General features: G+C 52.5%; 9 protein-coding genes across 9 annotated transcripts; 6 read left to right on the top strand and 3 right to left on the bottom strand.

The window, feature by feature from the left end:
• Window positions 1-2,118: 2,118 nt before the first annotated feature.
• On the top strand, window positions 2,119-6,818 carry BBA_00005 (ABC transporter transmembrane region; the record flags this gene model as incomplete). Its single annotated transcript, XM_008595102.1, has 11 exons — window positions 2,119-2,241; window positions 2,316-2,421; window positions 2,483-2,567; window positions 2,643-2,697; window positions 2,756-3,091; window positions 3,149-3,319; window positions 3,387-3,481; window positions 3,559-4,267; window positions 4,359-6,198; window positions 6,260-6,714; window positions 6,792-6,818. The coding sequence occupies 11 exons, from the start codon at window positions 2,119-2,121 to the stop codon at window positions 6,816-6,818; spliced, it is 4,002 nt and encodes a 1,333-aa protein (XP_008593324.1).
• A 1,154-nt stretch (window positions 6,819-7,972) lies between these two features.
• Window positions 7,973-9,240, top strand: BBA_00006 (uncharacterized protein; the record flags this gene model as incomplete). The annotated part of the gene is made up of 2 exons (XM_008595103.1): window positions 7,973-8,333; window positions 8,414-9,240. The coding sequence occupies 2 exons, from the start codon at window positions 7,973-7,975 to the stop codon at window positions 9,238-9,240; spliced, it is 1,188 nt and encodes a 395-aa protein (XP_008593325.1).
• Window positions 9,241-10,128: 888 nt separating this feature from the next.
• BBA_00007 (iron only hydrogenase large subunit domain-containing protein) lies at window positions 10,129-11,973 on the top strand (the record flags this gene model as incomplete). The annotated part of the gene is made up of 1 exon (XM_008595104.1): window positions 10,129-11,973. The coding sequence occupies one exon, from the start codon at window positions 10,129-10,131 to the stop codon at window positions 11,971-11,973; it is 1,845 nt and encodes a 614-aa protein (XP_008593326.1).
• Window positions 11,974-12,032: 59 nt separating this feature from the next.
• Window positions 12,033-12,885, bottom strand: BBA_00008 (uncharacterized protein; the record flags this gene model as incomplete). Its single annotated transcript, XM_008595105.1, has 2 exons — window positions 12,033-12,654; window positions 12,722-12,885. 2 exons carry the CDS (start codon window positions 12,883-12,885, stop codon window positions 12,033-12,035), a joined length of 786 nt encoding a protein of 261 aa, XP_008593327.1.
• A 530-nt stretch (window positions 12,886-13,415) lies between these two features.
• BBA_00009 (uncharacterized protein) lies at window positions 13,416-13,721 on the top strand (the record flags this gene model as incomplete). The annotated part of the gene is made up of 2 exons (XM_008595106.1): window positions 13,416-13,521; window positions 13,585-13,721. The coding sequence occupies 2 exons, from the start codon at window positions 13,416-13,418 to the stop codon at window positions 13,719-13,721; spliced, it is 243 nt and encodes an 80-aa protein (XP_008593328.1).
• Window positions 13,722-17,053: 3,332 nt separating this feature from the next.
• Window positions 17,054-18,919, top strand: BBA_00010 (uncharacterized protein; the record flags this gene model as incomplete). The annotated part of the gene is made up of 6 exons (XM_008595107.1): window positions 17,054-17,139; window positions 17,425-17,533; window positions 17,610-18,100; window positions 18,408-18,457; window positions 18,680-18,733; window positions 18,909-18,919. 6 exons carry the CDS (start codon window positions 17,054-17,056, stop codon window positions 18,917-18,919), a joined length of 801 nt encoding a protein of 266 aa, XP_008593329.1.
• An 882-nt stretch (window positions 18,920-19,801) lies between these two features.
• Window positions 19,802-22,595, top strand: BBA_00011 (serine/threonine-protein kinase sck1; the record flags this gene model as incomplete). The annotated part of the gene is made up of 2 exons (XM_008595108.1): window positions 19,802-21,078; window positions 21,137-22,595. The coding sequence occupies 2 exons, from the start codon at window positions 19,802-19,804 to the stop codon at window positions 22,593-22,595; spliced, it is 2,736 nt and encodes a 911-aa protein (XP_008593330.1).
• Window positions 22,596-23,904: 1,309 nt separating this feature from the next.
• BBA_00012 (ATP synthase H chain) lies at window positions 23,905-24,213 on the bottom strand (the record flags this gene model as incomplete). The annotated part of the gene is made up of 1 exon (XM_008595109.1): window positions 23,905-24,213. The coding sequence occupies one exon, from the start codon at window positions 24,211-24,213 to the stop codon at window positions 23,905-23,907; it is 309 nt and encodes a 102-aa protein (XP_008593331.1).
• A 1,155-nt stretch (window positions 24,214-25,368) lies between these two features.
• BBA_00013 (cellobiose dehydrogenase, putative) lies at window positions 25,369-26,717 on the bottom strand (the record flags this gene model as incomplete). The annotated part of the gene is made up of 3 exons (XM_008595110.1): window positions 25,369-25,752; window positions 25,804-26,603; window positions 26,669-26,717. 3 exons carry the CDS (start codon window positions 26,715-26,717, stop codon window positions 25,369-25,371), a joined length of 1,233 nt encoding a protein of 410 aa, XP_008593332.1.
• Window positions 26,718-27,710: the final 993 nt, after the last annotated feature.

Genomic DNA, 27,710 nt, shown 5'->3' on the forward strand with positions numbered 1-27,710 from the left:
TAGGCCAGCAAGAGCTGGCGGATATCTGGTGGGGGCCGCAGCTCGTCCAGTCGTGGAAGATCTGGCACGAGCTCGGACACCAGCGCCAGCACACACCCACCTGGAGCTGGGAGGCCGTGGTAGAAGTCACCGTGAACATCTACTCCCTCGCCGCCCGCCGGCTCTTCCCCGCCTCCCCCAGCAGTGCCATCTGGCACGCCACCGCCGAGGAGTGGGAAGACGCCAGGAAGTATCTCGCGCTCCCCGCGGACGCCAGGGACTATGACACGGCCGAGCCCTTCAACCAGCTCGTCATGTTTGAGCAGCTGCGCGTCGCGTTTGGCGGCGACGAGCTGTACCACGAGCTGCATAGGAGATCGCGAGCCCTTGCAGATTTGGCGAATATTACTACCGACGCGGACAAGAAGCACTTCTTCATGACGCAGGTCAGCGAGATTTTTGGGAGCAACCTCGGCGCCTATTTCACGGCTTGGGGACTGAAGCCTGAGCAGCGCACGCTCGACGAGATGGGCAAGCAGCCTGATCCGGTCAAGGACTATACCGAGACGCCTGTATATGACTAGAATAGATGATGTGAATATGAGCAGCATTAGGTTGCTTGGTATTAAGAGCTTGGCTTTTAACACTAAATATTTATCACAGCACCATCACAGCCTCGCGTTAAATTGCATCGTGCGAGTACTGAATAACACTGTGCCCAGGCACCAAACGTGGGGCTTACAACAACAAAGATTGGATGCCCTCAAAAATGATGGACAAGGTCGTCTTGATTGAACAAAAGAATGTTGGTGTAATTACTGATTGTCATCATGACTGTTGTGAATGGACAAAAGTGGAAGAAGACGTTATTCTAGGGCAGCACTGCTCTTAAATCAAATCACATAAACAAATTATCAAATGAATCAAAGAAATCAGGGCGAAAAACTTATCAAACAAACAAATACATAGTTTTAAATTAAATTTATATTTAATATATTTGATTCAATCTCGTTTTTATCCGACTTTTTCTATATAGGTATAAAGAAACACGCCTTCCTCTTACATCTATACTAGTACCTACTTTTATAGATAAAATTTTTGACTACTTGGACGTATACCTAGTAGAAAGTAGTACCTATATAAAGACTATTAGAATTTTTATTAGCTAATTATCTAATGATATATATAAATATTAAAGTGTTACTAGTAGAGGAAGTAATACTTAAATATATAATATTTTAGTATAATATAGTATTATATAATATAAATTATAAATTTAGAAATCTAAAAGTAAAGAGTAATATTGTAAAAGTGGGTATTAATGGTGTACCGTACGGGCCCTCAAACTTCCCGCAACCCCGTACAGAGCCTCGAATCTGGCAGTTTGTAACTCAGCCTGACAACAATAGCCACCAATACTCGTTATCAATACTCCGTATACGGGCGCAGCTGAGCAGACTGGAATACAATGCACCAAGCCCACACATGGAATCGAGATAGAGAGTTCAACGGCTAAATATGGGCCCGGTCGGTTGTCCGTCCCGTCCGCCGCAACCATGACGATTTAGCGGCCTTGGCTTGTGACTTGATTCCTCCATCTGCACGACTGCTTGCCGACATGGGACGTTTGGGGGTCATTTATTGCCCAAAGATCTATCACTTTCGTGCTCATGTGATTGCACGGTTCCTAGATGTCGACGCCCCAAAAGCCACCGGCAGTCACCTAATTTTTTTTGAACCCGGTCTCTGGGCTAAAATCGAGGCGACTTCTTCTATTGTCTCCCCCTCCCTGTGCGCCTCCAACAGGGCTTTTTTGGGACCGAACATCAGATGCATAGACCCATAGAAAATAATCAGCCCATCTTGTTCTGCGGGTTCTCGGAGTCTGACTTGATACCGAGACATGGACCCCAGCGCAGCCGCAGCCGCAGCCCGAACCTGGCACCGTCATCCGTTTGAGGTACGAACCTCGATACCCTGAGAATTGGTATCAAGGCAACACCATCTTAATGCTCTGTTTACCTGTGACAGACTATCTTAATCACTGCCTACATCCCCGTCTACATTCACTTCATCTAGCTTTGCCACCAGCCTCTTCCCAACTGCACCAAAAAGCGTCTCGTCTTTCGACTATTCACAATGGAGCAGGGCATGGCTGAAAAGCCAGACAGCAAAGCGTCACCCCAAGCCAATCAAGAGTCGACCTCAAATGTTGATACCAATGCCGCTCCTCAGCGAGAACCGACTTTTCAAGACTACCTCGTACGGCTTCTGCAACATGGACCTGCTCTACAGAGTTATCGCTAACCAATTGCTCCGTTCCGTCGACGTCGCAGCGACTGTTCAAATATGCCAACAATTGGGACTTTCTAGCCTACGCTGCTGGCACGGCGGCCGCCATTAGCTCTGGCGTGACTGTACCCTTGCTCAATGTCGTGTTTGGTGAGAAGAAGATGAAGCCAAGTTTAGCTAACCTTTGCTAATAAAGTTCCATTACTTGTAGGCAAATTTGCTACCCAGTTCTCCGCCTATGCCGGCACCCAAACACTCGAAAAGGGCCAGTTTCAAGGAGAGCTGAACAAACTTTCGTATGTTCCTGGTCGTGTTCCCCAGACACAATGAACATCCTATCCCGCGCGGTTGCTGACATGTTGCCGCTGCAGCCTTTACATGCTCGGGCTCTTTCTTGGTCGCTTTGTGCTCAGCTACATCAACAAGGTGCCAATTTTCTACCCTTGCCTCACATACTCTGCCCAGATAGCTGACTCATTTGTAGCTCGCGTTTCGCATGATTGGCATTCGAATCTCCTCCGCCCTTCGCCAGGATTTCCTCACAGCTTTATTCTCACAGAGCGTCCACGTGTTGGACTCGATGCCTCCTGGATACGCAACTACCGTCATCACTACCGCCAGCAACACCGTGCAGCTTGGCATCTCTGAGAAGCTGGGTGTTTTCTTCGAATTCAACGCTACAATGATTGCTTCCATCATCATTGCCTTTATCTATAGTTGGCAGCTTTCTCTGGTTACATTCACAGCCGTTGTATTCATTCTTGTCAGCGTCGGCATACTTCTTCCGCCCATTACCAAAGGCCAGACACGTCAAAGTCAGGTATGATGTTTCTTCCTCGTATCCTGAATCGGTCCATTACTGATTGAGCCAACTTAGTCTGATACCAAGTCAGCTTCTATTGCAAGCGAGGCTCTTGGTAGCCTAAAAATGGTCGTAGCCTGCGGCGCCGAAGGTCGGATTGCCAGCAAATACGGCAAATTCGTCGACGAGGCCAGAAAACATGCACAAAATATCAATCCCTTGATTTCAATCCAATTTGGCCTGATTGTATGCCGGAATGCCTGTTTCCTTTACAACTACCGCCCATTGCCTGCTAACGCATGATTTACTTTAGTTCTTCAGCAGTTATGCCGCTTTTGGACTGGCCTTTTGGTACGGCACTAAACTATTGGTCGAGCACAAGATTGACGAGCTTGGAGCCATTATCATGTAAGTCGCTTGTTCGTCGCAGCTTGTTTCGTCGTAGCCTAGAACAAAAAGTACTAATGCATCTCAACTGCTACTAGTGTGTTATTCTCTGTCATGATGATTGTGGCTTCAATGGAGCGAACTTCAACGCCACTTCTGGCAGTAAGCAAGGCCATGGTTGCCGCTTGCGAGTTCTTCACTGTCATTGACGCCCCAAGACCCGAACCTGGCCATCTCACATATCCAAAAATATCTCCAAATGAGGACCTTGTAATGGAGAATGTGACTTTTGCTTATCCAAGTCGCCCACACGTCAAAGTTCTCGACAACCTTAATTTGACGATTGAAAAGGGCAAAGTGACGGCGATTGTTGGGGCCTCTGGCTCTGGAAAAAGCACAATTGTCGGTCTTGTCCAACGGTGGTACAATCTCAAGAACCAACAAGTCTTCCCCAAAATCATCGACAAGACGAAGAAGCAAAGCAACGGCGACAAGAACAGTGAAGATGGTCAAGAGTCACAACCAATCCCTGGCGCAGATGAAGACGCTGGCCCACCAATTGAACTTCACGGGACTGTTTCTACGTGCGGTCATTCCCTGGACGATATCAATATCAAATGGTGGCGGGCGCAAATTGGCCTTGTTCAGCAGGAGCCCTTTCTCTTCAACGACACCATCTTTACAAATGTTGCCAATGGTCTTGTCGGAACCAAATGGGAGAACGAACCAGAAGAAACGAAAAGGGAAATGGTCAAGAAAGCCTGTCAAGAAGCCTTTGCCGATGAGTTCATTGAGAAACTCACAGTAGTAAGTGTTGCATATAGTAGCCTTCTGTATAGAAGCTGCAGAAGCAGTCACCCGAGCAACAAGGTCAAGTACTAACTCGTTGTTTTTTCAGGGCTATGACACGCCTGTTGGTGAAGGTGGCGCAAAACTCTCTGGCGGTCAGCGTCAGCGCATTGCCATTGCCCGCGCCATTGTCCGTCGACCTTCGATTCTTATCCTCGACGAGGCCACCAGTGCAATTGATGTCCGAGGCGAGAAGATTGTCCAGGCAGCCCTAGACAAGGCTTCAAAGAACAGAACCACCATTGCAATAGCCCATCGTCTCTCCACCATCAAAAAGGCAGACAGGATTGTGGTGCTGAGGCAAGGGCAAGTTGTCGAATCGGGTACACATGAAGGCCTCCTAGAGGACAAAAACGGTCTTTACTACAGCCTTGTTCACGCTCAAGCACTCTCCATGGAAGAATCTGCGGAGCCCGACGATTTCCAAGCCAAGGAAGAGCCAGCATATCTTGCACGTGAAAAGAGCCGTGCTGGATCGGAGAGGGCAGGGAAACCAATAAAGAAGAAGTGGAAGACCAAGAGCATCTTCTCCAGCTTTGGTCGGTTCTTTTACGAGACTCGGTCAAACTGGTGGATGATGGCTCTCGCTATTTTCTTTTCTGCTTGTGCCGGCGCCGCTATTCCGTTTCAATCTTGGCTCTTTGCCAAGGTCATCCTTGTTTTCAGTTACTTTCCAGATACTGCCAAAGTCCGACACGAGAGCGGATTTTGGTCGCTGATGTGGACTGTCTTGGCCATTGCTGCTGGCATCAGCTACTTTGCCACGTTTTTGTTTGCCAATCGTACTGCTAGCACCATTCGTGCCAAATACCAAAAGCAGTACTTTGCGTCAATCTTATATCAGCATTTCTCTTTCTTCGACGACGATGATCACTCTCAAGGTACCATGACAGCTCGAAGCTCGAGTGATCCCCGTCAGCTAGAAGAACTGCTAGGCATCAACATGGCGAGTGTCTTTATTGCAATCTGGACCCTCACTGGGACCATTGCCATTGCATTCGCGTTTGCTTGGAAGCTGGCGCTCGTGTCCTTTTGTGTCGCCGTCCCGATTCTGCTTGGTACTGGCTACTGGCGTTTTCGCTACGAACTTCAGTTTGACGAAATGAACAATGCCGTCTTTGCAGATAGCTCTCAATTTGCGTCGGAGGCTATAGGAGCGTTCCGGACGGTGGCGTCTCTCACGCTTGAGGATGCGATTTGCGATCGGTTCCGCAAGCTTGCTCAAGGTCATGTCGCGGATGCGTACAAGAAAGCTCGCTTGGTGACGTTGTTGTTTGCGTTTTCTGACAGCGCGACGATTGGGTGTCAGGCATTGGTGCTGTATTATGGTGGTCGCCTTCTTCTCAACGGCGAATTCAGCCTGCAGAGCTTCTTTGTGTGCTTTATTTCCGTTTTGAATGCGGGTGAGACGACGGGACGGGCGCTTAGCTTTGGTCCCAATGTCGCCCAAGTCAGTGGAGCGGCCAATCGTATTCTGAGTCTGAGGGAGAGTCAAGTAAAGGATGACCCTGCAGCTGCCGGCAAGCTTTTCGAGTCTGGTGGCGACGGCATGAAGATTGAATTGGAGAATATCACCTTTAAATATCCTACGCGCGACGTACCAGTCTTCAAGGGACTCAGTCTCACAGTCGAAAAGGGACAGTTTGCAGCCCTCGTGGGTGCATCGGGATGTGGCAAGTCGAGTATTATTTCTCTGCTTGAACGGCAAGTCAAGCCAACTGGGTTTCTACGGGATACACTGACTCCTAATGCTGATGCTTTCTCTTGCAGCTTCTACGAGCTCGATAACGGTCGTATCCTCTGCAACGGCCAGGACATTGCCACGAAAAACGTCTATGCATACCGCAGCCATCTCTCGCTGGTGGCACAGGAGTCGAGTTTGATCCAAGGTACGAGCAATTTCTCAAGTTTTCTTTAACACACAATTGCCTTGCATTGTACTTGTACAAGAACTGACCATTCGTCAAGGCACAATCCGTGAAAACATTCTCCTCGGGGTCGACGAACCCGCCGTCACGGATGAAGAAATCTACCAGGCATGCCAGCAAGCATCCATCCACGACTTCATCGTGTCGCTGCCAGAGGGATACAACACCGATATTGGCTCCCGCGGGGTGTCGCTCTCTGGCGGGCAGAGGCAGCGCGTGTCCATTGCGCGCGCCCTCATCCGCAACCCGGACATTTTGCTGCTCGACGAGGCCACCAGCGCGCTCGACTCGGAGAGCGAGAAGCAGGTGCAGGTAGCGTTTGAGCGCGCAGGCAAGGGGCGCACGATGCTTGCCGTCGCACACCGGCTCGCCACGGTGCAGAATGCAGATGTCATATTTGTCCTCGGCGAGGGCGAGCTGCTTGAACAGGGCACTCATCAGGAGCTGCTTGCCAAGCGAGGGATGTACTGGCAAATGGTAGGTCCTCTCATGGCTTCTCTATTCTTCATTAGTATGCGCGTCTGTTTGGGGAAATGCTAACTTGGGACCATCAGTGCCAGAGCCAAGCGCTCGATCGCTAGCGAGCCTTTGACCAGGCTACCTTGCCAATGCTGCTATATATTGTCGACTTTCACTTCTTCCGAATACGTATTAATCTCACCAAGTAGCAGCTCGCTTTCTTCCGTACTACTGGCTACTCCTTGTTCTTCCTGTACTGGTGCTAGTAACGCGGGCCGGCAACCGAGATGCTGCCGACAGTTGTCGCAATCTAGAAAGCTTCTTGTATTTTATTTTGTGTTCATTTGACATCAATAATCTCTTTACATAAACTTACTCCTGCGGTTCATGCAAGTTGCGGTATCCTGGTATGCATTCTGCTGTCTCATCGAGTAACCACATCTCGTGTAAGTCGACAAGCCCTCGCTCGCTCGGTATCCACGATGAGTGCTGTGTAGGGCGCACATCCCCAACGGCATGCACTGTGAACTAGGCCATCATCTCCATTGTGTCAGCGGTATGTGTCTTTTCTTGTCGTCCAAACAGAATGAGGAAGAGGACTTGCACTTGTCATCAAGACCAATGACCAGCTAGTTGGTGTGCTCTGGGGGTAGCGCTGCCAAAGCACATGTTCCCAATTTCGAATTAATCAATCAACGGCTAGCTGCGCAGGCAGTCAGCAGGCAGTCAAACAAATGGTTAATCAGACAGTCAATCAGACAGTCAACCGCCAGCGAGGTCCTTCTTCTATGTTGCCGCGCCAACGACAAGGCCCCTGGGAACTTATTACACCACACAGTCCCTCTCATGCCCAGCAATTGCTCCTTCTGCAACGCTTGTTCTCAATAATCTTGCACAATAACCTCGCGCAAGGAGCTTATAACTTCTTGTCAATCAAATTCATTCCCGGGGATGCTACAAACAAAGGACGATATAACGAGCTTATAAGCATCACTTTTACCTGCAATTTAGACAGGCGAATCTTATCAGTGGCCTGGGTGCCCGCGCCGCCTCAATTGTATGGAGGCATTACCGATTCTTGACTGCGGTAGGACTTGGCCTACGGTAGCCAAAATCCGACATACATCTTACCGTGCTTCAAAGGGATATACTGCCATACCTTTTGCGCAACGGTGCGCATCCCAACCAATCAAGCTGTGGGTGAAGGTCCATCAGCTCTGTACGAGTTCTTGCTTTCTATTGCTCTCGCAAAGAACACCTGCAAAATCACACCATCATGCGGTTGCAGCACGTGTGCCTCTCGCAGCCGCTGCCGTCCAATTTTCGCTCTCATGTCTCAATCTGGCATCCTGGGTACATTCGTGGCGAGGACACCATGTTCTCTCTTCCATGTCTGGATGAAGTTGGTCCCGAGGACGTGGCAGATGACGAAGTCGTCGATGGAAATAGAAAAGTCCGCTTAGCACAAGCTGGTTATGGCGTTCACTTTGGGACCATGTTATTGGTCTGTCAAGTTATCACAGGAAATTCGTTTGACACGGCTTACTTGAGCTACGACCGCAAAGGCAACAACAAGGTGCAAATGAATGCTCGAGGGATTCTGACGCATGACCAATACTTCCTCCACGTCCCTCAAAGTAAGCGAAATTTTGTCTCGAGTCTTATACCAGTCCCCTCTGCATCTGGCAGTTCATCTGCTTACCATCATCACGCGCAGGCGACAGAGATACAACATCATACGCGGTCACACCCAACTTTGAAAATTGGCGATTTCCTGAAGCTCTTCCTAGTTCATGGCATTCTATTGCGATTACTCCACGCGATAGTAAACCGAGCTGCATAATCTCGGGTCGTATGGCGACAGAGAAGGCTCACGTCATACCTCAATCCCAGGACAAGTGGTACACAAACAATGCCATGAGCGACTATTCACAAGGTGCCGAGTCGGTTCACAATAGTGTCGACAACATGATTCGGCTCCGCGCCGATCTTTCCAGGATCTTGCATGATTGCGCCTTTGCTTTGGTTCCGAAATCAGACACTAACGGGCGAGAACATACTGTCGTACACTTCTTCTCCACCACTAATGGCGCTGGCGACGCCGCTTTCTGGCATCATAACCAAAAGGTACACAGCCTTGCATCTGTGGCACCGCAGTTCCTGTTTGCCCGATTTGCTCTGACGGTGTTTGCTCGTATTAAAGACTTTATGCTTAGAGGAGAATGCCGCCAGATTGCGGTGGTGCTTCGTGGGATCGACTCGAGCGGTTCTCCTGCGTGGGTTACCCGGGAAGTTGAAATGGATCGTGCACAGCGACTGAGCCGGTACGGTCCTTTGACTTTGCATAAGAGAGCCAGGCCTCAATGTTGCGAATCCCAGCAAGACGACGACCAAAAAAGTCCTGAGGGGGTTCGAATGTTTGGGTATGGGTTGGGGGAGCCGGAAGATTATACGTCGCGAACCAGGGCATGGCTTGGGGCTGATGAGACAAGGTCAATTTCTGAAATTTCCTCAGACGGTTCTCTCGACTTGCGCTACTGCTGACCAAGAGGCAGGCAAAGAGCCGCAAGGCAGAGGTCAGCTAGGCAGCTTCGGGCGATGCAGGTGATGCAGGCGATGCAGCAGATAATGCCATCGCATCAGACACAGGCTCTATCATTTAGAGCAGCGCCTCTGGCAGGCGCCGCTGCCGCCTTGGCAGCCCCCTTTACAGCTTTAGCTAGCTAAAAGAAAATTCATTTACAGTTGAAAATACTGCTGATAGTTGGACGCAGAATTTGGTGGACTCACTATTACATGAATCCTTCCTAATAAAGTATAGCGGGCTGTTGTAACTTTCAGATTTTGACGTTGATTTTGCAGCCCTTGTTACGCTGGTGACTGGCGACCGCCACCCACATAAGGGTGTGTGTGTGTGTGTGGCGCATGCAGCTGGCTCTGCGTGACAGTTAGTTAGTGGGCGCCGACTTCGCAGCGGCGGGGCGAGGACGGCGGTTTTCATTTCTAATCCCCCGGCCGTCATTGCGCGGGGCATCCATGCTAAAAAGCCCAGAAAAACCGCCACTATTTACCTTGCAAACTACCTTGACAAGTACAGACGCCATTCTTTTTTTTTCCTTTCCTTGCACATGTCCATTTTATCAACACGATTCTCTCTTTTACGACTGTTTCGACGAACGACGAGACGATACTGACTCAATCATCACAACGAGAACAAATTTTTCCCCGCTGTTGCATCTTTGCGGCGCGCCTAAAGATCTGACCGATTACACAAGGACCCTTCGGGGTGCAACGAGCCGGATCGCGGCAAACAGACGACCGACAACAACAACAACAGCACGACACCACAAAATAAAAAGCGAATAACTCTCTCCATTCTCTGATAATATCCTCCCCTCTGAAGCCGCCTCTGCGAGCAACCCACATTATACAATGAGCGCCATCCTCTCCACCGATGACCTCAACGACTTCATCGCCCCGGGCGTCGCCTGCATCAAGCCCATCGAGACGCTCCCCTCTGCCCCTGCCCCTCCTCCGCCATCATCCTCCTCCGAAGCCCAGGTCATTCTCGACGGCGACTCCCGTTCCGCCTCCGCACTACAACCACCGCCGCCCCCCGCCGAAATCTCCCTCACCGACTGCCTCGCCTGCTCCGGCTGCGTCACCTCGGCTGAGGCCGTCCTCGTGAGCCTGCAATCCCACGCCGAGGTCCTCTCCACGCTCGACTCGGCCCCCTCACTCCGCGTCGTCGTCGATCCGTCTACCGGCGCCCGCGGCGGCCAGCGCTACACCGTCTCCGGGCTTGACAATCCCGATGCCAAACTGCTCGTCGCGAGCGTCAGCCCGCAGACGAGGGCGAGCCTGGCGGCGGCGTGTGGGCCGGGCATAGGAGAAGCGCGGGCGGGTGCCATGCTCGAGACGCTGCTCATGGGAGAGGCAGGGCTCGCCGGGGGCGGGAGCCACGGGAGCCGCTTTGCATGGGTGGTGGACACGAACACGGCGCGGGAGATGACGCACGTTTTGAGCGCCGACGAAGTGTTTGGCTCTGGTTCTGATTCTAATTCTAATTCTCATCTTTCTTCTACTTCCTCCTCTGCCTCTTCATCGCCGACAGCAGCGCCCGCCAAGAAACCAATTCTCGCCTCGTCGTGTCCCGGATGGGTGTGCTACGCGGAAAAGACGCACCCGCACGTGCTGCCGCACCTGTCGCGCGTCAAGTCGCCGCAGGCGCTTATGGGCACGCTCCTCAAGACCAGTCTGAGCAAAGCGCTTGGCATCCCGCCCTCCCGCATCTGGCACCTCGCCGTCATGCCGTGCTTTGACAAGAAGCTCGAGGCTAGCCGCGAGGAGCTGACCGACGAGGTCTGGGCGCGGTCCGGCCGGCCGGGCCGCGGCGTGCGCGACGTCGACTGCGTCATCACAAGCAAGGAAGTCCTCATGTTGGCCGAGAGCAGAGGTCTGGATTTCTTCAAGCTATCACAAGAGCCGCCGCGCCCCGCCATGGCGCCGTTTCCCGACCCTACGCTACACAAATTCCTGTTCCGCCAAGATGCCCAGCTACCATCTCCGTCGTCCTCCGTCTCGGTGCCAAATACACCCCTCGCTGCTGGGTCGTCTGGTGGCCTCCTCTACCACATCTTACAGAGCAGAGCGGCGCAGACGCCCGGTTCCGAGATTCAAATCATCAAAGGCCGCAACGCCGACGTTGTCGAGTATGTCGTGTCGGTCCAGGGTGAGGCCGTCTTCAAAGCCGCGCGATACTACGGCTTCCGCAACATCCAGAACCTGGTGCGACGGCTCAAGCCAGCGCGGCCGTCGAGAATGCCGGGTGGTAAGCCGTTTGGCAGCGCCCGCCGGCCGACTGGCGGCAAGTCGGCCACGCTCGAGTACAGCTATGTAGAAGTCATGGCGTGCCCGGGCGGCTGCACCAACGGCGGCGGCCAGATCAAGGTCGACGACGCCGTCGTCATGGAGCGCAAGAACCTGTCTGGCAAACCCGGCCCGCAGGAGCAAAGGGAGTGGCTGGCAGAGGTGGACGAAGCATATTTCTCGGGTGACGAAGCCCCGGTCCAAGACGGGTCGGCAGTCGGCCATGTCGTGGTCGGCACCTCTCACTCCTATATAAATGATACCCTGGCATATTGGTCGAACATGACCGGCATTGAATTACGTAGACTTGCATTCACCACATACCGCGAGGTCATTAGCGATGTTGGAAAGGTCACCGAGGGAGAACGCGTGGTGCAGCTCGCGGGCAAAATTGGCGGCGGATGGTAGTAGGGTGCAGAACCATATACAGCATGGATAGATAGCATAGATGTAGCTTGTCACAGCAATCAAGCTTCTCTCGCGCCGCGACGCGCAAATCCGAACCCGCCCCTTCCAGTGCCATCCGGTCCGCGTGGTGCCCGAATCGGCGCGCCTTCGTCTCTGTTTTGCAGTTTCGCATTGCCCGCCGCATCGTCTCGCTTCTGGGCGCCAGAGTCGGGCTTTGGTGAGTAGCTGGGGTCGTACAATTTTGCGGTGCTGGCTTGCAGTGGCGCACGGCGTGATTCCAACTGGCTGCGGGCATTATCCGCGCCTCGTGCGCCCCGCCCTCGCCCTCTGCCCGGCTGCGACCTCGAGTCCGGCCTCGGCGGCGTCGTGGTGCCATTGCCCGGCGACGACCCGCGGGACGAGGGTGCCGACTCTCCAAAAATCTTGGCGCGGGCCTCGTCGTATTTGCGCTGCTTCTCCTCGCGCTCGCGCTTCTGCCTGGCGCGTACTTCCTCGGGACTGAGCTGGATTTCCTTCTTGGTTTCGTCGTCATCCAGGCTGAGCTGCGCGAGAGCGCCGGAAGGCCCGCCGCGTTTGGCAATGACGGGCTTTCTGCTGAGCACCTTGACTTGCGGCTTGAATGTCGCAGCCACTGGTACAGTACTGGCGGCCTCGACGTAATGAAACGTCTGGTTTGATTCTCTATGGTTCTGGTCAGCGCAGGCTCCGGGGGGGATTGTCCTGCTTGCTTTTTGCCTGGGCAACTTACGCCGACTCCCAGAGTTTTCGGTTCGATTCTGCATGAATTGCCAATTGCTCAGCCTTTGTCAAGACTGGCGCGGGCGTAGGGTTCTGGGCCTCTTCCTTGGCCGCCTGATCTGCCTGGACTTCCCAGTCGTCGTCCCAGGCGTCGGGAACGGGCTTTTTCCCCATTGCGATGGTAGATTCCCCGACCAGGTTTCGAGAAGCAAGTCTTTCTATCAGAATATGCGTGGCTGACTCCTCTTCGGCGCCAGCGGTAAGACAGAAAAAGCTGACGACAACAGTCTCTTGCACGCTTTGGGCAGGAGACACGACCAAGGTCAACGCATGGATATCGCGGTCAAATGTAGGCTGCGGTTCGCCAATTTGAAGTTTTTAGGCATGTAAGACGGTGGTTGAGGGGATGTGGTCTGCGTGATGCGAATTTCGACGCCGGGCAGTGCGTGGTTAATGGCGGGTTTTGTGTGCGGCAACTTTGTTTTTGACGTCTCGAAAACGGCATGGGGGACCAGTGGGGCGCAGTCGAGCAACCGCGGGCAGCCAGAGGGGCGCGGCCACTCAGCCTGTGGGCAAATCGCCGCGCTTGCTCGCCAATATGCCAATCACACGACAAACAAAAAGCGCCTTTTGATATACTTCATCTTCCTTCTTGCATCTCGCAGACTGCTCTCCATCTCACAGACTTCTACTTACCGTAGAAAATGACCGACTCATCGCCCATGGCGCCAGCCAAGCCCAACACCAAAAGGCCAAAGAACGACAGTAACTGGCACAGAAGCAGGCTGGCGGATGCCACATTCAACGCGAGTAAGTGAGAGGTTATTTGCAGTCTATGATATGTCTGACCGGAGGCTGATGACTCGACGCCAGAACGCTATCCCGATCCTTTGAAAGCTCGTCCGTCACCGGACCCCAGATTTGGGGTGCCTGAGGGAGTGACAGCGGAGATGACGCAGAAGTGGTTGAATATGATCAGAGAGTCCAAGACACAGACGCCTTCATCATAACGATTGGACGTGTAATATCTAAATCGGCTTCGGTTGTTATTATGCTCAATTTTTCGGGAAGCCAATGATCGCTCTTTGGCCCTCGTGCCGAAAGCTACGTTTCTGCGCAACAAGCTGTCGTTAAAATCCCACTTTGCAAACAGCTCGAGTCGCACAATAGCATATAATTACAGGGCCTTTTCTTTGCTCGTTGATGCGAGTATGACACCAGCTATGAGAAGCGATGAGTATATTGCAGCTCGCGCGAACAACAGACTAATGCTCTGCCGATGGTACTAGAGGGCATTTCAAAAACGATAGCATAATTTTGTTCAGTACTATGGCTACTACCAGGCTTCCGAGCTCAGCCATGCATGTATACATACTTTGATATTGTTTTAGTCTGACTGCTGCGATCTAGCCGTCTATGTCTACTATAGGTGACGAGCCACGCCATTCGCATATGGACCTCAACGGTGTCTCCGAGAGCAAGCATACAAATATCTCGCGTAGGCGGTGGGATACATGCTGTGCGCTGAGTAATAAACATGATGCCGCTCACCACAGCTGTCTGCAGTGTAACAGCGGACGCGACCGAGGAGGCTGCTATTTCTGTGGTGCGCTTCTGCAGGGAAGCGTGCTGGGAGTATTAAGGGTCTACGCCGACTTTGACGCATGCGAGGCCAAACGCATAAAGTGCTTATCTTTGGGGTAAGCATGTAAACTAGTAAATAATGGGACTGCGCCGCTCGTGATCATTGTCGATATCGAACTGGCCGTGGCCAAATCATAGCCTGCAGTAGTAATGCCTGGGTGGTGCGGCTGTGATTTTGGGTGGCGTGCGTAGATTACGAGCATTACGCCCTGCTGAGAACTGATCGACAGCGGGCTTGAGAATAATCTTTGGAACGCTATAGTTTGCATTGAGCTGCCATCATCGTCCAGCTGACGATGGTACCAGTAGGCTGGCCAATCTGGCATCGAGAAGATGACAGGAGGGGGTGGTTGGGTGGTTGGTGGTTTTAATGGGACCCTGTCAGCGACCCGAAGCGGCCCGAGACAGACACCAGATTTCTGATATATGAGCCAGGGAGCAGCAAGACGTATGGGCCGGTATGGCGCGGTTCGCAGTCGAAGAGGTTAGAACGCATTCGTATCGCACGAGCGTGCATCGGTACACCGCCTCTCTCAGGGTTCGAGTGGCGAAAGGTGACTGATGTATCCGTATGCGTGTGGCTTTCTCTTGGAAGAAAAGTACGAGGGAAAAACGAGCAATCAAAAGGGCAGCAGCGCATCGAGGCAACAGCCACCGCAGTACTGAAGGGGCTGGACTGCAGTCTGCAGGGCAGAGGGTGGCTTTGGTGTTGACCAGGATTGGGGATTCGGCGCGCCGAGCCTCTCTGAAGAACCCAGCTAAATGGCTTGGCGTGTCAAGTTAATTTAGGCCATGTGCATTACAACTGTAGCCGGAGGCTGTCTGAAACGTGGGGAAGGGGAAGAAGCATTTAATGGCAAGGGCAATCAATGGCAATGGGAGTACCATTAACAATGGGGAAGAGGCGGGCATGGTGCATGGTCGAGGTTACACCTGGAGCTTGCCGGGGTGGAAGAGGGATTAGAATTGCTTGCTCGTTAACAGAGCTTATGACATTTGGATTTTGGGGCATTAAATTATTCGGCGATGCTCGAGATTGGCGTAACGGTCGTCTGGCAAAATTTTGAATCCAAGGGGTAAGTGAGCATGGGCGATGTTTTATAAATCAATATTGGTTGTTGCTACCCGAGCAGAGTAGTAATAACGAGAGGATGCTTCATAGGTGCGGGGTTTGAAAAATTAAGTGGGAATTTGGAGTCGTTGCAGACATTTGAGACCGGTCTAGGTTTGGCGGCGAGGCATTATTGTTGGAGCAACTTGCCAATGGCCATACGTAATAGTTGGTCTGGGGCTCGACGATTGGTTCGAGTCTGACTTGCGAGGTAGCTTGAACCAGTTTGAACCAAGTATCCGTAGTTGGAGTCGAAGAGAATTAATAAGAGAGGTGAGAGAGAGAATGGAAGGGTAACAGGCCCGAGACTTCCGGTTCCGCCGGGCAGCTCATGTCTGTGCTTTTTTTTAATGGTACTCTCTTCGACGTGTGTTTGTTCTTGATTCTCGTGCCTCATGCTGTACCGGCGAGTAACGTAACCATCATCTCGTCGTGAGTGGGCTAAAATAAATGCAGTGGCAAGAGACGAATGCAGAGCCTCACAAACTTTAGAGCGACGTCTTTTTCTTTTTTTGGGTCGATTCCAAATCAATGACTCAGAACAGAGACATTTCATCTTGATTGTCTGCCGTAGAATTTGATCTGCAAGATTCGTCATCTGGTAGCTTGGCATTCTTTGCTTCTTAGAGCAGTTGACGTAGTGCAGAGAACGTCAGTGTATGGAGTATTACAGGCGGCCAAGCTTTGAATTAAAGTGAGGGGCACGAGATGGATAGCATGTGTGCCGCAGGAGGTTCCCGTCATCAGACAGACCCCGCTAATGATGACGAGGAAAGAAGAAAAAGAAAAAAGAAATAAATGAAAAATAAACAAACAGCATTCCTGGCAGGCCAAAAAGTGAAAAAAGAATGATCTCATACGACAAGTCGAATAGCTCTATAAAGAGGATGTATTTAGCTGGTTGCCCTCCTGCGGGGAAGAGTGACGGTCGTCCCGCATTTATGGACGGGTACTGAACTGACTGTATGGACGAATTGAGGACGAGGCAACGAGTTTCACTGCACGAGTTCAGCGCAGCAGGGTCAGCAGGCAGTTAAAAAAGGGAGGAATGGCATCTTGTGTAGTAATGACTGACTAGTCTGGTAATTGGACGGCGGTCCAAAGGTTGTTTTCTTTTGGAGGGAGGGTTACCTAACTAGTCGGCAACGTCAGGGAGATCTCCATGCTGTGTTCGGAGGGTGTGTGCTGTGGATTGTGGCGGGCGCTCTCTAGTACGGCGTTGAGCGATAACTAATAAGGCAAGGTACTTTGCCTTGCCCCCGGCCAGTTCAAGGTGGCGGGTTCGCAGGCAAAAAAAGAGAGAGAAGCTCGTTATTATTAGCATGCATTCGCGATAGCGGCCTTTCTCGTCGTCACCTCTTCAACTTGCATCATACATGTACCTCATCCATCGCACTCGGACGCTCTAACGGCATCAATCACATACGGCTCGAACCCTGACTGCGAGCAACATCTACGCTGTTGATTCGTTGTCTTTTGGGACTCCTTGTCTATTTTCCTGTGTCAATTTCTCTTTGTCTTGTTTTTTCATCACCACTCTCGTTTTTCTTCTAATCTAGGTAATCCGTTTATACTGCACCCGCCATGATGCCCGGAAACGACACGACGCATCAGCATCACAACGGAGGAGGTTTCGATTTGCTGCGCAGGGCAACACAAGCCATGATGTCTAAGTAAGTGGCCTCTTTATTTCATTTCTCCATCTCCTCACCTTGTCTTTTTCTTCATCCTGGTTCAACCCAGCGCTCACCCGTCGAGTGACGGCGTTTGAAGTGGTCCCTACCATTCACAGCGGCCAAGCCTAGTGGACTAGGTACATCAGCGTAACGCCTCAAGCGGCGCGCTGCGGGCTCAGTTATCCAGCAACATCAACCCCCCAACTAGCCTGGGCAAAAGCTTGTCAAGTTGGCGGCGTCTTTTCAATTATCTGGGATGATGCGACACTACATGGCACGGAGAGGCAAAAAATCCGGACTCGAAGCATCTTCGGGACGATGGGACGCGGCAAAGAGTGGCGACCGGCGCTCTCACATTGCGACTGGTGAGGGGGCGTACGACCCAGCAAAGGTGTTATTGTCAGCAACCACGAACCCTTTTCGCCCCTCAGACAAGCAAACGGCGAGCGACGACGGAACGAAAATAGACGAAAGGGCCAGCCTGGCTTGCACGGCTGGCCGCTCAGTCCAGCAGCAAACAGACCGCTAGCTGCTCTCTCTGGCATCGCCGCCAATGGCTACAAGGTGGCTCCGCCCCAGCGCCGGGCTTTATTATGGGCCGAAGAGGGGAGGGGCAAAGAGGAGAGAGGGAGAGTCAGAGAGCAAAGAAGAAGCCAAGAGGCAAAACGGCTGTCCACCATACTACCACACCCGCCACACTCCACGCCAACACGCCTCCCAGCGGTCTACGTCGACTTTTGCGAGTCAGCCTAGCCGCAGCGGTCTTTTGGAATGCAGGCGGCGCTGGAACCCGCTGCCACCTCCTGGTGAACCTTTTTGGTGGCTCCCAGTGTCTCGGTGTCTTGGTGCAGACTCTGCAGAGGCTTCTTGGGTTCCGCTGGCTTGCAGCCACTTGGTCCGAGCTTGCTTCTCGTGTGCTTCTGGCTTGCTTCCATTTCTATTCTTGTCTCGCCGAATCGTCAGTCAGCTAGCCAGTCTCGCCTATTCTCTCCGAATCGCATCCGTTTTGCCGCAACTATCATCGACTCCTTCGGCCCTGCCGCCCTCCCCATCCGCGACTGTGAAGCCACATGGCAATTTCAATGGGCTAGCCCACACAAAATGGCTGGACATGGAGAGGGTCGGACGCAGCGCATCTTCGCTGCGACGCACCCTCGAACAAATGTTTGAGATTCCGCACTTTGGCCCTCTGCCACGTCTGCCAGGGCCATTACTGATTACTGCCGACCTACGTCAGAGTGCAGCCCTCGACAATTCACATGCAGGCAATCCGCTCTAACCGGCACGCCCATCCACACCCGCACCCAGTTCTCAGGTACGCGGGCATGCCGTTCCTTCACTGTGCTTGCTGCACGACGCCATGATCAACATGGCATCGAGCAAGCCCATACCCCTCATGGTGTTGGATTGTGGTGGGCCACCGAGAATAGTTCTTGGACCGCGAAACGCGGCATGGTTCAAATTTTCCATGGTCTGCCAATTCGGGAAGCTCACCTACTATTTACTATTTACTCCCGATGACTACATGCATACGTAGTATTGCTACTCGGTAGCCGGTGCAGCCACTCCCACACTACTGGTGCAGCCAGCAGTAAGTGATAGCTGTTCCTGCTGCATCTACTATTGGCGAGTCTGAAAAGTTGATTTGCGCCGGCCGTGTTGACTTGGGCTCTCAACCTCTTACTCAGCTGGTTCTCTGTTGGGCAGCGCCATTCTGCCGGGCTCGATCGTACCTGATATACACGGGGTACCTCTTTACCAAGTAGTTTTTGGCTAAATAGGTACGACTATTGTGGCTAGTGGCCACCAGCGCTCGCCAATACCCGCAAAAGCCTATCCAGGCCAGCCTATCTCTGACTCTGTCAGTCCGTTGGCCCGCTCGGAAGAAAAATTAATTCCATTGCATCAGCCAAACAGACCCAGAAAAGGAGAAGAGACAGAGTGCAAATTTGACATACCCGTTCTCGGAATTGCCGCCCGGCCTGCAGGGGCGCAAAGTTCGCCAGCCCAGGCAGCCCAGTCAACCCGAACCCAACCCTTTGATTGCACATGCCTCGAAACCTTGTATGCCTTACTCGGCCGCTCACCACATTTTCATCTCCATGTCAAGCAACCGCTACTTGGTCTCCTTTTACTTTTTTCATATATCTCATCTGCTACTTGCCCCAATCCTCGGCTGTGCCCCCCATTTCTCAGTCAAAACCAACTGCTCCATCTCGACGCACGAACCATTTTCTCCGCTTGCCAGTTTCTCCTTTGAAAGCTTCAAATCTGAATTTACTCCTACCATCACCACCACCACCACCCTCACGATTCTGGCTCTCCCGTCTTTCTCCGTGACCGGCGCGTAGCCATGAACTAGTCACTTTTCACCATCAAATTCCCACTTGCTGGTCGTCTCAACCTCCTCTCCACTTTCTTTGGATGGCTTGCTGGGACCGACACGCAAAAAACGCACCAAAATCTGCAGCGCCGCAGAGAACCACTTCAAACTATACGCCCAAGCCCCTCCCTCCCCCGCGCTCGCTGCCCACATTACGCTTTTTTCCTCATCGTCTTTTCTCCGTCTCCTCTTTGAGCGCTGGGCTTTTCACCCCTCCTCCTGTCTGCTCTGATTCTTCTCAGGCCTTGACGATAATACACTCAATCATCTGCCACCATGCAGACTGTTGACCAGCCCACTACTAGAACTGCCGCCGAAGACGATGGCATCGACCAAATAGGCTCAGACACCCCACGATCCGGCATTGCGACACCTCAACCCGATCCCTGCGACAAGCGCCTCCCCGGAATCATGAGCTACTTCGGCCAGGTTCGTCAAGACTCTTCTGCAACCGTTCCGCCTTCCTCCCTCGACTCGCGGCAGCACAATTACCACACCACATCACAGACTCCCCAGATGACCCTCGCTGCCGCTCCGTCCACCGACGCTGATATCCCGGCGCCCGATCATGAGGAATCCCGGCCACCGGCATCCGAGGAGCTACAAATACGACCGCCACCTCTTTTCCCTGCCGGCGTTCCGCCTTCTTCCTTATACTCCTCGGGCGCTGCTTCCTCAGATGCGTCGGCGGCCGTACATCCTCCTGCCCCTCTGTCTGCCAAGTCGGGCCCTACACAACACCTTACTACCAATATTCATCCCTATCCCACCCCTCCACCGTCGCAGCCTTGCTCGTCTGCAAGCTCCGCTGTACATGTTCTTAACAGCCGTGCGCAAGATTCGGCACCCGCTGGCCGGTCTGCTTCTCTCGCTGCCAATGCCATGAGCGCTGCCCAGCAACTGTCTTTCACTTCTCGTGGCGTTCACTCTCTAGATGAGAGTCGCGCTCAGTCTCCCCACCCCCATGTCACTACCCTTCCTAATTCTAATTCTGCTTCTTCCTCAACTACTCAACCGTCTAGCAAATGGTTTTCTTTTGGTGGGCTCAAAGAGCTAACACGTGGTATCATCTTCAAGAGCGGTCCCCCTACCCCGACCAGAGCTCTTTCGACTGCCCGTCCCTCGCAGTCGGACGGCAAAGACTCGGTGTCCCGTACCAGCAACGATGGTGCTGAAGCCAGCGGAACTCAGACCCCGCGCTCTACTGGCGCTCAGGTCCCTGCTGCCCGTGGGAAACTCACAGTCAAAATCTCCGAGGCCCGTGGCCTACGCAAGTGCCACGATCCCTATGTTGTTGCCGTTTTTCAACGCTCTGAGCTCATCTCGAGCGGTCCTCGACCTAGCGACGATGAAGAGCCTCTCAATGTTGCTCAGGCTGCTATTGGCGGCATCCCTATCCAGCGGTCAGGAAGTGATTCTGGGCGCCCCATGGCCATCCCCATGCGCAGTCGCCAGAGCAGCAACACAAGTATTACCGATTACAACACCTTCCGCAGCCGCAACGGCCGTAATGCCCCTCTCACGAACCCCAAATGGGACGCCGAGGCTGTATTGTATGCATATGTCCCGTGGTCCCCGCACCATCTTCCTTGCTAACCCGTGAGTATGTAGTGACGTTGTCGATTCCGGTTCCTTGGTAGATGTGTCCTTGTATGACCACACCCCCAGCGGCGAAGAGTTTCTCGGTCATGTCAACTTTGAAGCCCCGAAGGAAAAGGAGACGCCAGTCCGCGGCTGGTTCCCCCTCAAGGGCCACGTCAACACTGTTGCCGAGGCGGCGCCCACCGGTGAGGTCTACGTCGAGGCTCTATACCAGCGCACAGAGAAGAAGCACTACGGCCCTAGCGATTTCGAGATTCTGAAGCTCATTGGCAAGGGAACTTTTGGGCAAGTCTACCAGGTTCGCAAGAGGGATACGCAGCGCATCTACGCCATGAAGGTTCTGCAGAAAAAGGTCATTGTGCAGAAGAAGGAGGTGGCTCACACCGTCGGCGAGCGCAATATCCTTGTTCGCACGGCCACATCTGACTCGCCCTTCATTGTCGGTCTCAAATTCTCTTTTCAAACTCCCTCCGAACTATATCTGGTCACAGACTACATGTCCGGTGGCGAGTTGTTTTGGCACCTGCAAAAGGAAGGCCGTTTCGACGAGAGACGTGCCAAATTTTACATTGCCGAGCTGATTCTCGCCATTCAACACCTTCACAACAATGATATTGTCTACCGCGATCTCAAGCCTGAAAACATTCTCCTCGATGCGAACGGCCACATTGCGCTCTGCGACTTTGGTCTATCCAAGGCCAATCTCACAAAGAATGACACTACGAATACGTTCTGCGGCACAACTGAGTACCTTGCCCCTGAGGTACTTTTGGACGAGTCTGGCTACACCAAGATGGTCGACTTTTGGTCGCTTGGTGTCCTCGTTTTTGAAATGTGTTGTGGCTGGAGTCCTTTTTACGCTGAGGACACCCAGCAAATGTACAAAAACATTGCCTTTGGCAAAGTTCGCTTTCCGCGGGATACGTTGTCGCAAGAGGGTCGAAATTTTGTCAAGGGCTTGCTCAACAGAAATCCCAAGCACCGCCTCGGCGCCTCGGATGATGCCGAGGAGCTGAAGCAGCACCCCTTCTTCAACGACATTGACTGGACGTTGCTCGCGCAAAAGCGCATCGCCCCTCCCTTCAAGCCCAAGCTCAAGTCTGAAACCGACGTGTCCTATTTCGACCCCGAGTTCACCACGGCCTTGGACCAGAATGGGTCCCTCAACGAGCGCGCCGCCGCCCTCGCTCGAGGCTACGCCGCTTCGACGCCGCTTTCACCTTCAGTGCAGGCCAATTTCCGGGGCTTTACTTTTGTCGACGAGAGTGCCCTCGATGACCACATGGGTGATCGTGCGCGCAACGACGACGAGGACATGGATGACGCGAGCCAGCACACCAACGGTAATGATGACGACTGGGACAACTTGGACGATTTTGATGCGAGGAGGGATAACAGAATGAGCGGCATCGTGCGCACTTCGACTCATGACGAGCAAATGGTGGGAGGAGGGCACTTTGATGTTTAATATTCAGCTGTCTGTCCATATCTCTGTGATACCCACGCATTAAAAAAGGGAAAAGATTGTGCCAAAAATTTGAACACACAAAACGCATTGGTGGGAGAAACCAAAAAACACCTGTTTTTCTTTTTTTTTTGTCTCTTATGAATTCATGGGCATATGGGGTTTCGGCGGGATCATTCGGACACTGGACGGCGGGAAGGCAAATTTAATCACGTACAGACTCATTTTGGCGTTTGGAATGGTGATTTCCTTTCTCGGTTGAAACTGGTTTTATTGCGCGTCTTTGTTTATAACAATCCTTTTTTTGGCGTTGCTGTTCTCTGTTTGATCATCCCATTTGTTCAATGTGTGGCATAATTGTAAAATTGTATTTTTGCGTTTGAGAAGGCATAATCTAAGAAAACAGAACCAATTTATAATTAAAAAAGACCTGTCTGGTCTTTTATTATAGTTCTGCTGATTGAGTGTGTTGAATTGTTGGAAGGATGGGATTCGAAGAGAACCAGGGGCGTGGATGAAGCAGACATCTTGATTGTCGACAACAAGACGCTACTAGCACGATGATGCAGGAAAGGGCCATCATTTAATATGGTACTTTTAACCTCGAATGCTTCAGCATTGCGATATTGTTGTCTTGTTCTTTCATAAGCTTGGAGCGAGCTCTGGTTTTGTTACTCTGCATGCCTCTATTATTGCAATGATGCTTCGTCTCCACTCCATCTGTTAGATTATCCATCATCATCCCGTCGCTCGCGGGCTGACGGCCTTGATGATGGCCCGAATCTCAGCGGCTATCCAGACTTGACATTTGGTTGCAAACGCGTAGTGACTTGACGATGCGAGTCTACATGAACAAACCGATACAAGGAACAGCAAATCGCTTTAGGATTGTTGCATTGAGACAAAAAAAAAATTGAAAATGATTCAAAGAAACAGGCAAAAACACCCATGCAGGGTCGTCTCATTTCTTTACAAGGAAAAAATGTACAACAAGAATTCCTTCAGCCGCGCCAGGAATCCTGTTTTCCACTCAGCCCGTTTCCACTGCTGAGCGGACCAAGCAGTCGCCGAACGCGAGGAAGCAGATACAGACACCCGCCTCCCGAGCATTCTGCGACAGTCCACACCACCTCAACCCAAGATTAATATCCCATGCTCTCCACTTCGTCCATCAACTCCGGGCATGCGCGCCGAGGGGGCGATGATGAGCCCGATGTATTTTGACGTGCGTTATATATCCCCCTCCCATATCTTTTTGCCTCTCTCCCGCCATCACGCAGCTGTTCTTTCGTTGTAGCGCGTTTGATGTCGCTTAATGCTTGGGCGCGGCGTCCTCCTCCTCGGCCTCGAGCCAGTCAGGAAGGGCGGCGGGAATGCCAGAGGCCTGCTGAGCGGCGTCCTGGCCCTCAATCTCGACGGCCATGCTCTCGTACTCTTGAAGGCTGCTGGCGAGGTCGGCCTCCTCGGGCGACTTGGGCGTCTTGGGCTCGGCAAAGGTCTGGACCTGGCCGACCGAGTCCGACTCCTTGACGGGGGGCATCTTGTAGGCCTTGAGCTCCTTGAGGTACAGCTCCTGGACGAAGTCGGCTAGAAATGAAAGAAGAGCTATGTTAGCGTCCATGGTTTTCAAGGTTGACGGCGCGTAAAGCGAAACCCCCGGAGGAAAAATTGGCTGCCCATAACGTCGCAAAGTCCGTCGGCTCTTGATTAAAGTGTTCGTCCAATTCGGTCAATTGAGGTCGTTGGCTGGACGCGGCGATATTCATGGCTGCGGCAAAGTCGGTCGGGTGCTTCGGCTGCTGCAAATCCGCTGTTTTCTCCGAGGAGGCAGGCGATCGTGTCTCCATGCGCGTTGTACCAAAGGGGTTGACGGTCGCCCGTGTCCGGAAGTTGAGGGAAATAATCATCGCTCGCGGGAAGGAAAAAAAAAATTGTTCTTACCTCTGCGAGGAACGGTAGGAGCAATGAAGCTCCTCGTCTGCACCGATCGCGAGACGGTGGTCATGACAGAGCGGGCGCGCTATTAACCCGGGAGCAAGGCCCCCTCAGTCAGCAAAAGCTCTTTTTTGGCGGAAGAAGGAAAAGAGATACGGTCGGCAGTGGTTGCTCGGAAAAAAAACAAGGGGTGAGATACGTACAGCGACCCGAGAGATTTGGCTGAGCATTTTGAATGGGTTGGCGTTGCTCAATGGGAAAGCCCGATGTTGGCAAGAGATGGACTGAGGTTTTTTGAAAAATCGTGATGTCGGCACCGTCTGTCCATTCTCCCTCCCCGGCTTAGTCCGTGGCTGGTTTTCCAAGTTTCTGCCTGAGGCTTGTGGAGTTACTCCAAAGGATTGAGTCACGTGAGTCATCTTCGATCTCAAAAGCCTGCTCGGCAGGGGAGCTATGGGAGCGATGACGCTCTTGAGACTAGCACACAGCCACGCTACGGAATGCAGTTGGATCAGAGAAACTTAGGAAGATCTTGCTTTTGCAGCACAAGCTTAGTGGTGTCACCGGATCTGGGCGCGTTGCGAGACAATCTGCCCCAAGCTTTATTCTTGAGAGTAGCTCGACTTGCTCGAGTAGGTCCTGGGCTTTCGAAGAAAGATCGATAATTAACAGAAAGAAAGGATGTGATTCAAATTCGCTCTTCTCGAAATCTTCTAAAGAAAAAATCCCCTTTATTGACGCCAAGAAAGACTTGTTGCGCCTTTTCGAGTGATGCCACTATTCACGCTCGACCCTTCCAAATGGTGCTAATGACAATCTCAACCATAGCACGGCCTCTCGCCTATCGACTCCAATTTTCGTCTGAAATGGCACTTGAGTCCCGTTCCTTTACTAGTGGGCTGCTGCTGCTGTGGTTTTTGGTTGCTTTGGCCTTTCTGAATTCGATCCAGGGAATAGAGAGAAAGTACGGTCCGGCAATAACGGCAGAGAGCACAATGTAAGCCGTACGGAAAGCCATGCCAGTGCCGGCTAGCTGAAGTCCCAGGCCGCCATTGACGATGCCAATGAGAATGAGCGCGCGGCCGTACCAAGCGTGAATGTGGCTCAAGGCTCCACGGCCTCCGCTGCGCTTGAAGCTCGTGTGGTGCAAGGCACCCAGGATCGGCTGCAGGACCATCAAGGCACACACGATGATTCCGAGCTTAGTGTGCGTGTTTTTCCAAAACTGTCTGTGTTAGGGCCACAATTCGTGGTATGGTGTGGTGTCGTTACTTACTGTATTCATACGATCAGCCAGGACATAGCCCATACCCAGACCTGCCCACATGGCCAGGAAGGCAATCGTCTGGAAAAGCGAATGGAACATCCACTTGCCGATGATTGGCATCAAGAGCGCTCCCGCGGGATACAGAATCACCCAGACGATCATCATCAAGATTCCATGAGCGAGGGGAAGGGTATTTGAAGCAGCAGAGCTTGAGCCACCGCCTCCCGAGATAATGTTGCCGCCACCGCCGTTACCATTGCCGTTATTATTGTTGCCTTGGTCAGTGCCTGTAAACGGGTTGGAGTCGGCACTGATGGCAGCCTGACGAAGGTCAATCTGGAAGCTCGAATGGTCGTCGTGATAGTTGATGCGAGCGCTCGTGTCCTGTGAGTTGATGGGCTCGCCGGCCTTCCACGCCGCGATCCAGCCGCTATCGCCCGTGAGGCTGGCGCTCGTGCAGTCGCCGCAGCGAACATTGGCCACCATCTCATCGCCCACCACACCGGAACCCGCAAGGAGCTCAACTGCAGAGCGCTCCGCGTGCTGCGGCATGACGTGTCCTGTGCCAGGCCGCGTGCTGAGCGTGACGTTGCCGGCGCCGTCCTGATATACGATAAAGATGTCGGCGCCCTGCATCCGGCTGCCGATGCCAAGGGCCGTCCACGCGTAGGACGTGGGCGCGCGCAGCTGGAAGTAGACGTTACCGGAGCCGGACTGGATGGCGGTGTCGGGGACGCCCCAACGAAAACAGATCTGTGAGTTGTCGCCAACGCAATGGGGTGCGCTGGCTGCAGAAGCTCCAATAGCATCTATAGGGGGGGCATGCCGTTAGTAGAGGGCGATGAAGCCGTGTTTGCAGAAGTTGGAGTCATACTGAGAGTAGCCAGCGCTACAGCGCCGGCAGATTGCTTGCCTGATACCATTATTCTGTAGCAGTATTACGAGTGGACGTGGTGTATTCGTCGTGCTTCTCCTTTGTAGTCACAAGATGGATAAATGAAACCTGGACTAGAAATATTGTAGTATCAACAAGTCATAAATACCAGGGCAGCAGAAAATTGAAATCGAGGAGGGTTGGCTTGAGATATGTACTCGATCTATCTGCCGGTAGTGCCTGCCACAATGCAGCACGGTTGCACACCCCAGACTCCGATCACACCTCGGAGGCGCTTGAATACCAAGCAAAGCAAGTGCTTGGGCAATGGGCAAACCATGACTCCAGTACGTACTGCCCACGTCCAAAAGGGAGCCACCTCGCCTGGAAGGGGGCGTATGATATCAGATGGGGGAGGGTGTAGATTAGATGGGTGGATGGCTTGGTAAATGTGATCTGCCAAGTTGGTGTTTTGACTCTCCTGGGTTCGACTTGCGGATATGAGCGATCACCACAAACATAGTTGCACCGAGGTTTTCGTGGTTGCGCGACGCCTGCTGCTAACTATAGTCGGCGGACTAAAATTCGTTGATGCCCTGAGCAGTCAGTCCTACTATAAAACGTTGGCTCCTTTCTCTGCCATGTACTTTGACGCAGACCTGGGCGATGGACGCGAGTATCAATCCAATTCAAATCAACTGATTACTGGTTTAAAGAGCAGGAGCGGCCAGACAAGTTCCAGACGGGACCCTTGGGCACAAGGTCGCGGTGCATGGTTGTATGCTTCTTGTACTGTGCAAAAGAGGCCAGACTTACTACGGGGGTAGAACAAGACAAAAAACCAAGCTTCACACCCCAGGGACCATGGAATAGCAAATGCCTGCGCTTCCATTGGAGGATATCTAAATGTCTCTCGGTCACCATCCATCCGGGGTAAGAAGTGGCGCTAAGATTCCATAGTCTGCGCCTCCTCCCCTTCTGCCGTGTAAGCCTAGTGTGAAGCTAATTACAAGCCTAATCGAGTTGCTAGTTCTCGGCTTCG

The sequence above is a fragment of the Beauveria bassiana genome (genome assembly GCF_000280675.1).
Source record: "Beauveria bassiana ARSEF 2860 unplaced genomic scaffold BBA_S00001, whole genome shotgun sequence".
Taxonomy (NCBI): domain Eukaryota; kingdom Fungi; phylum Ascomycota; class Sordariomycetes; order Hypocreales; family Cordycipitaceae; genus Beauveria; species Beauveria bassiana.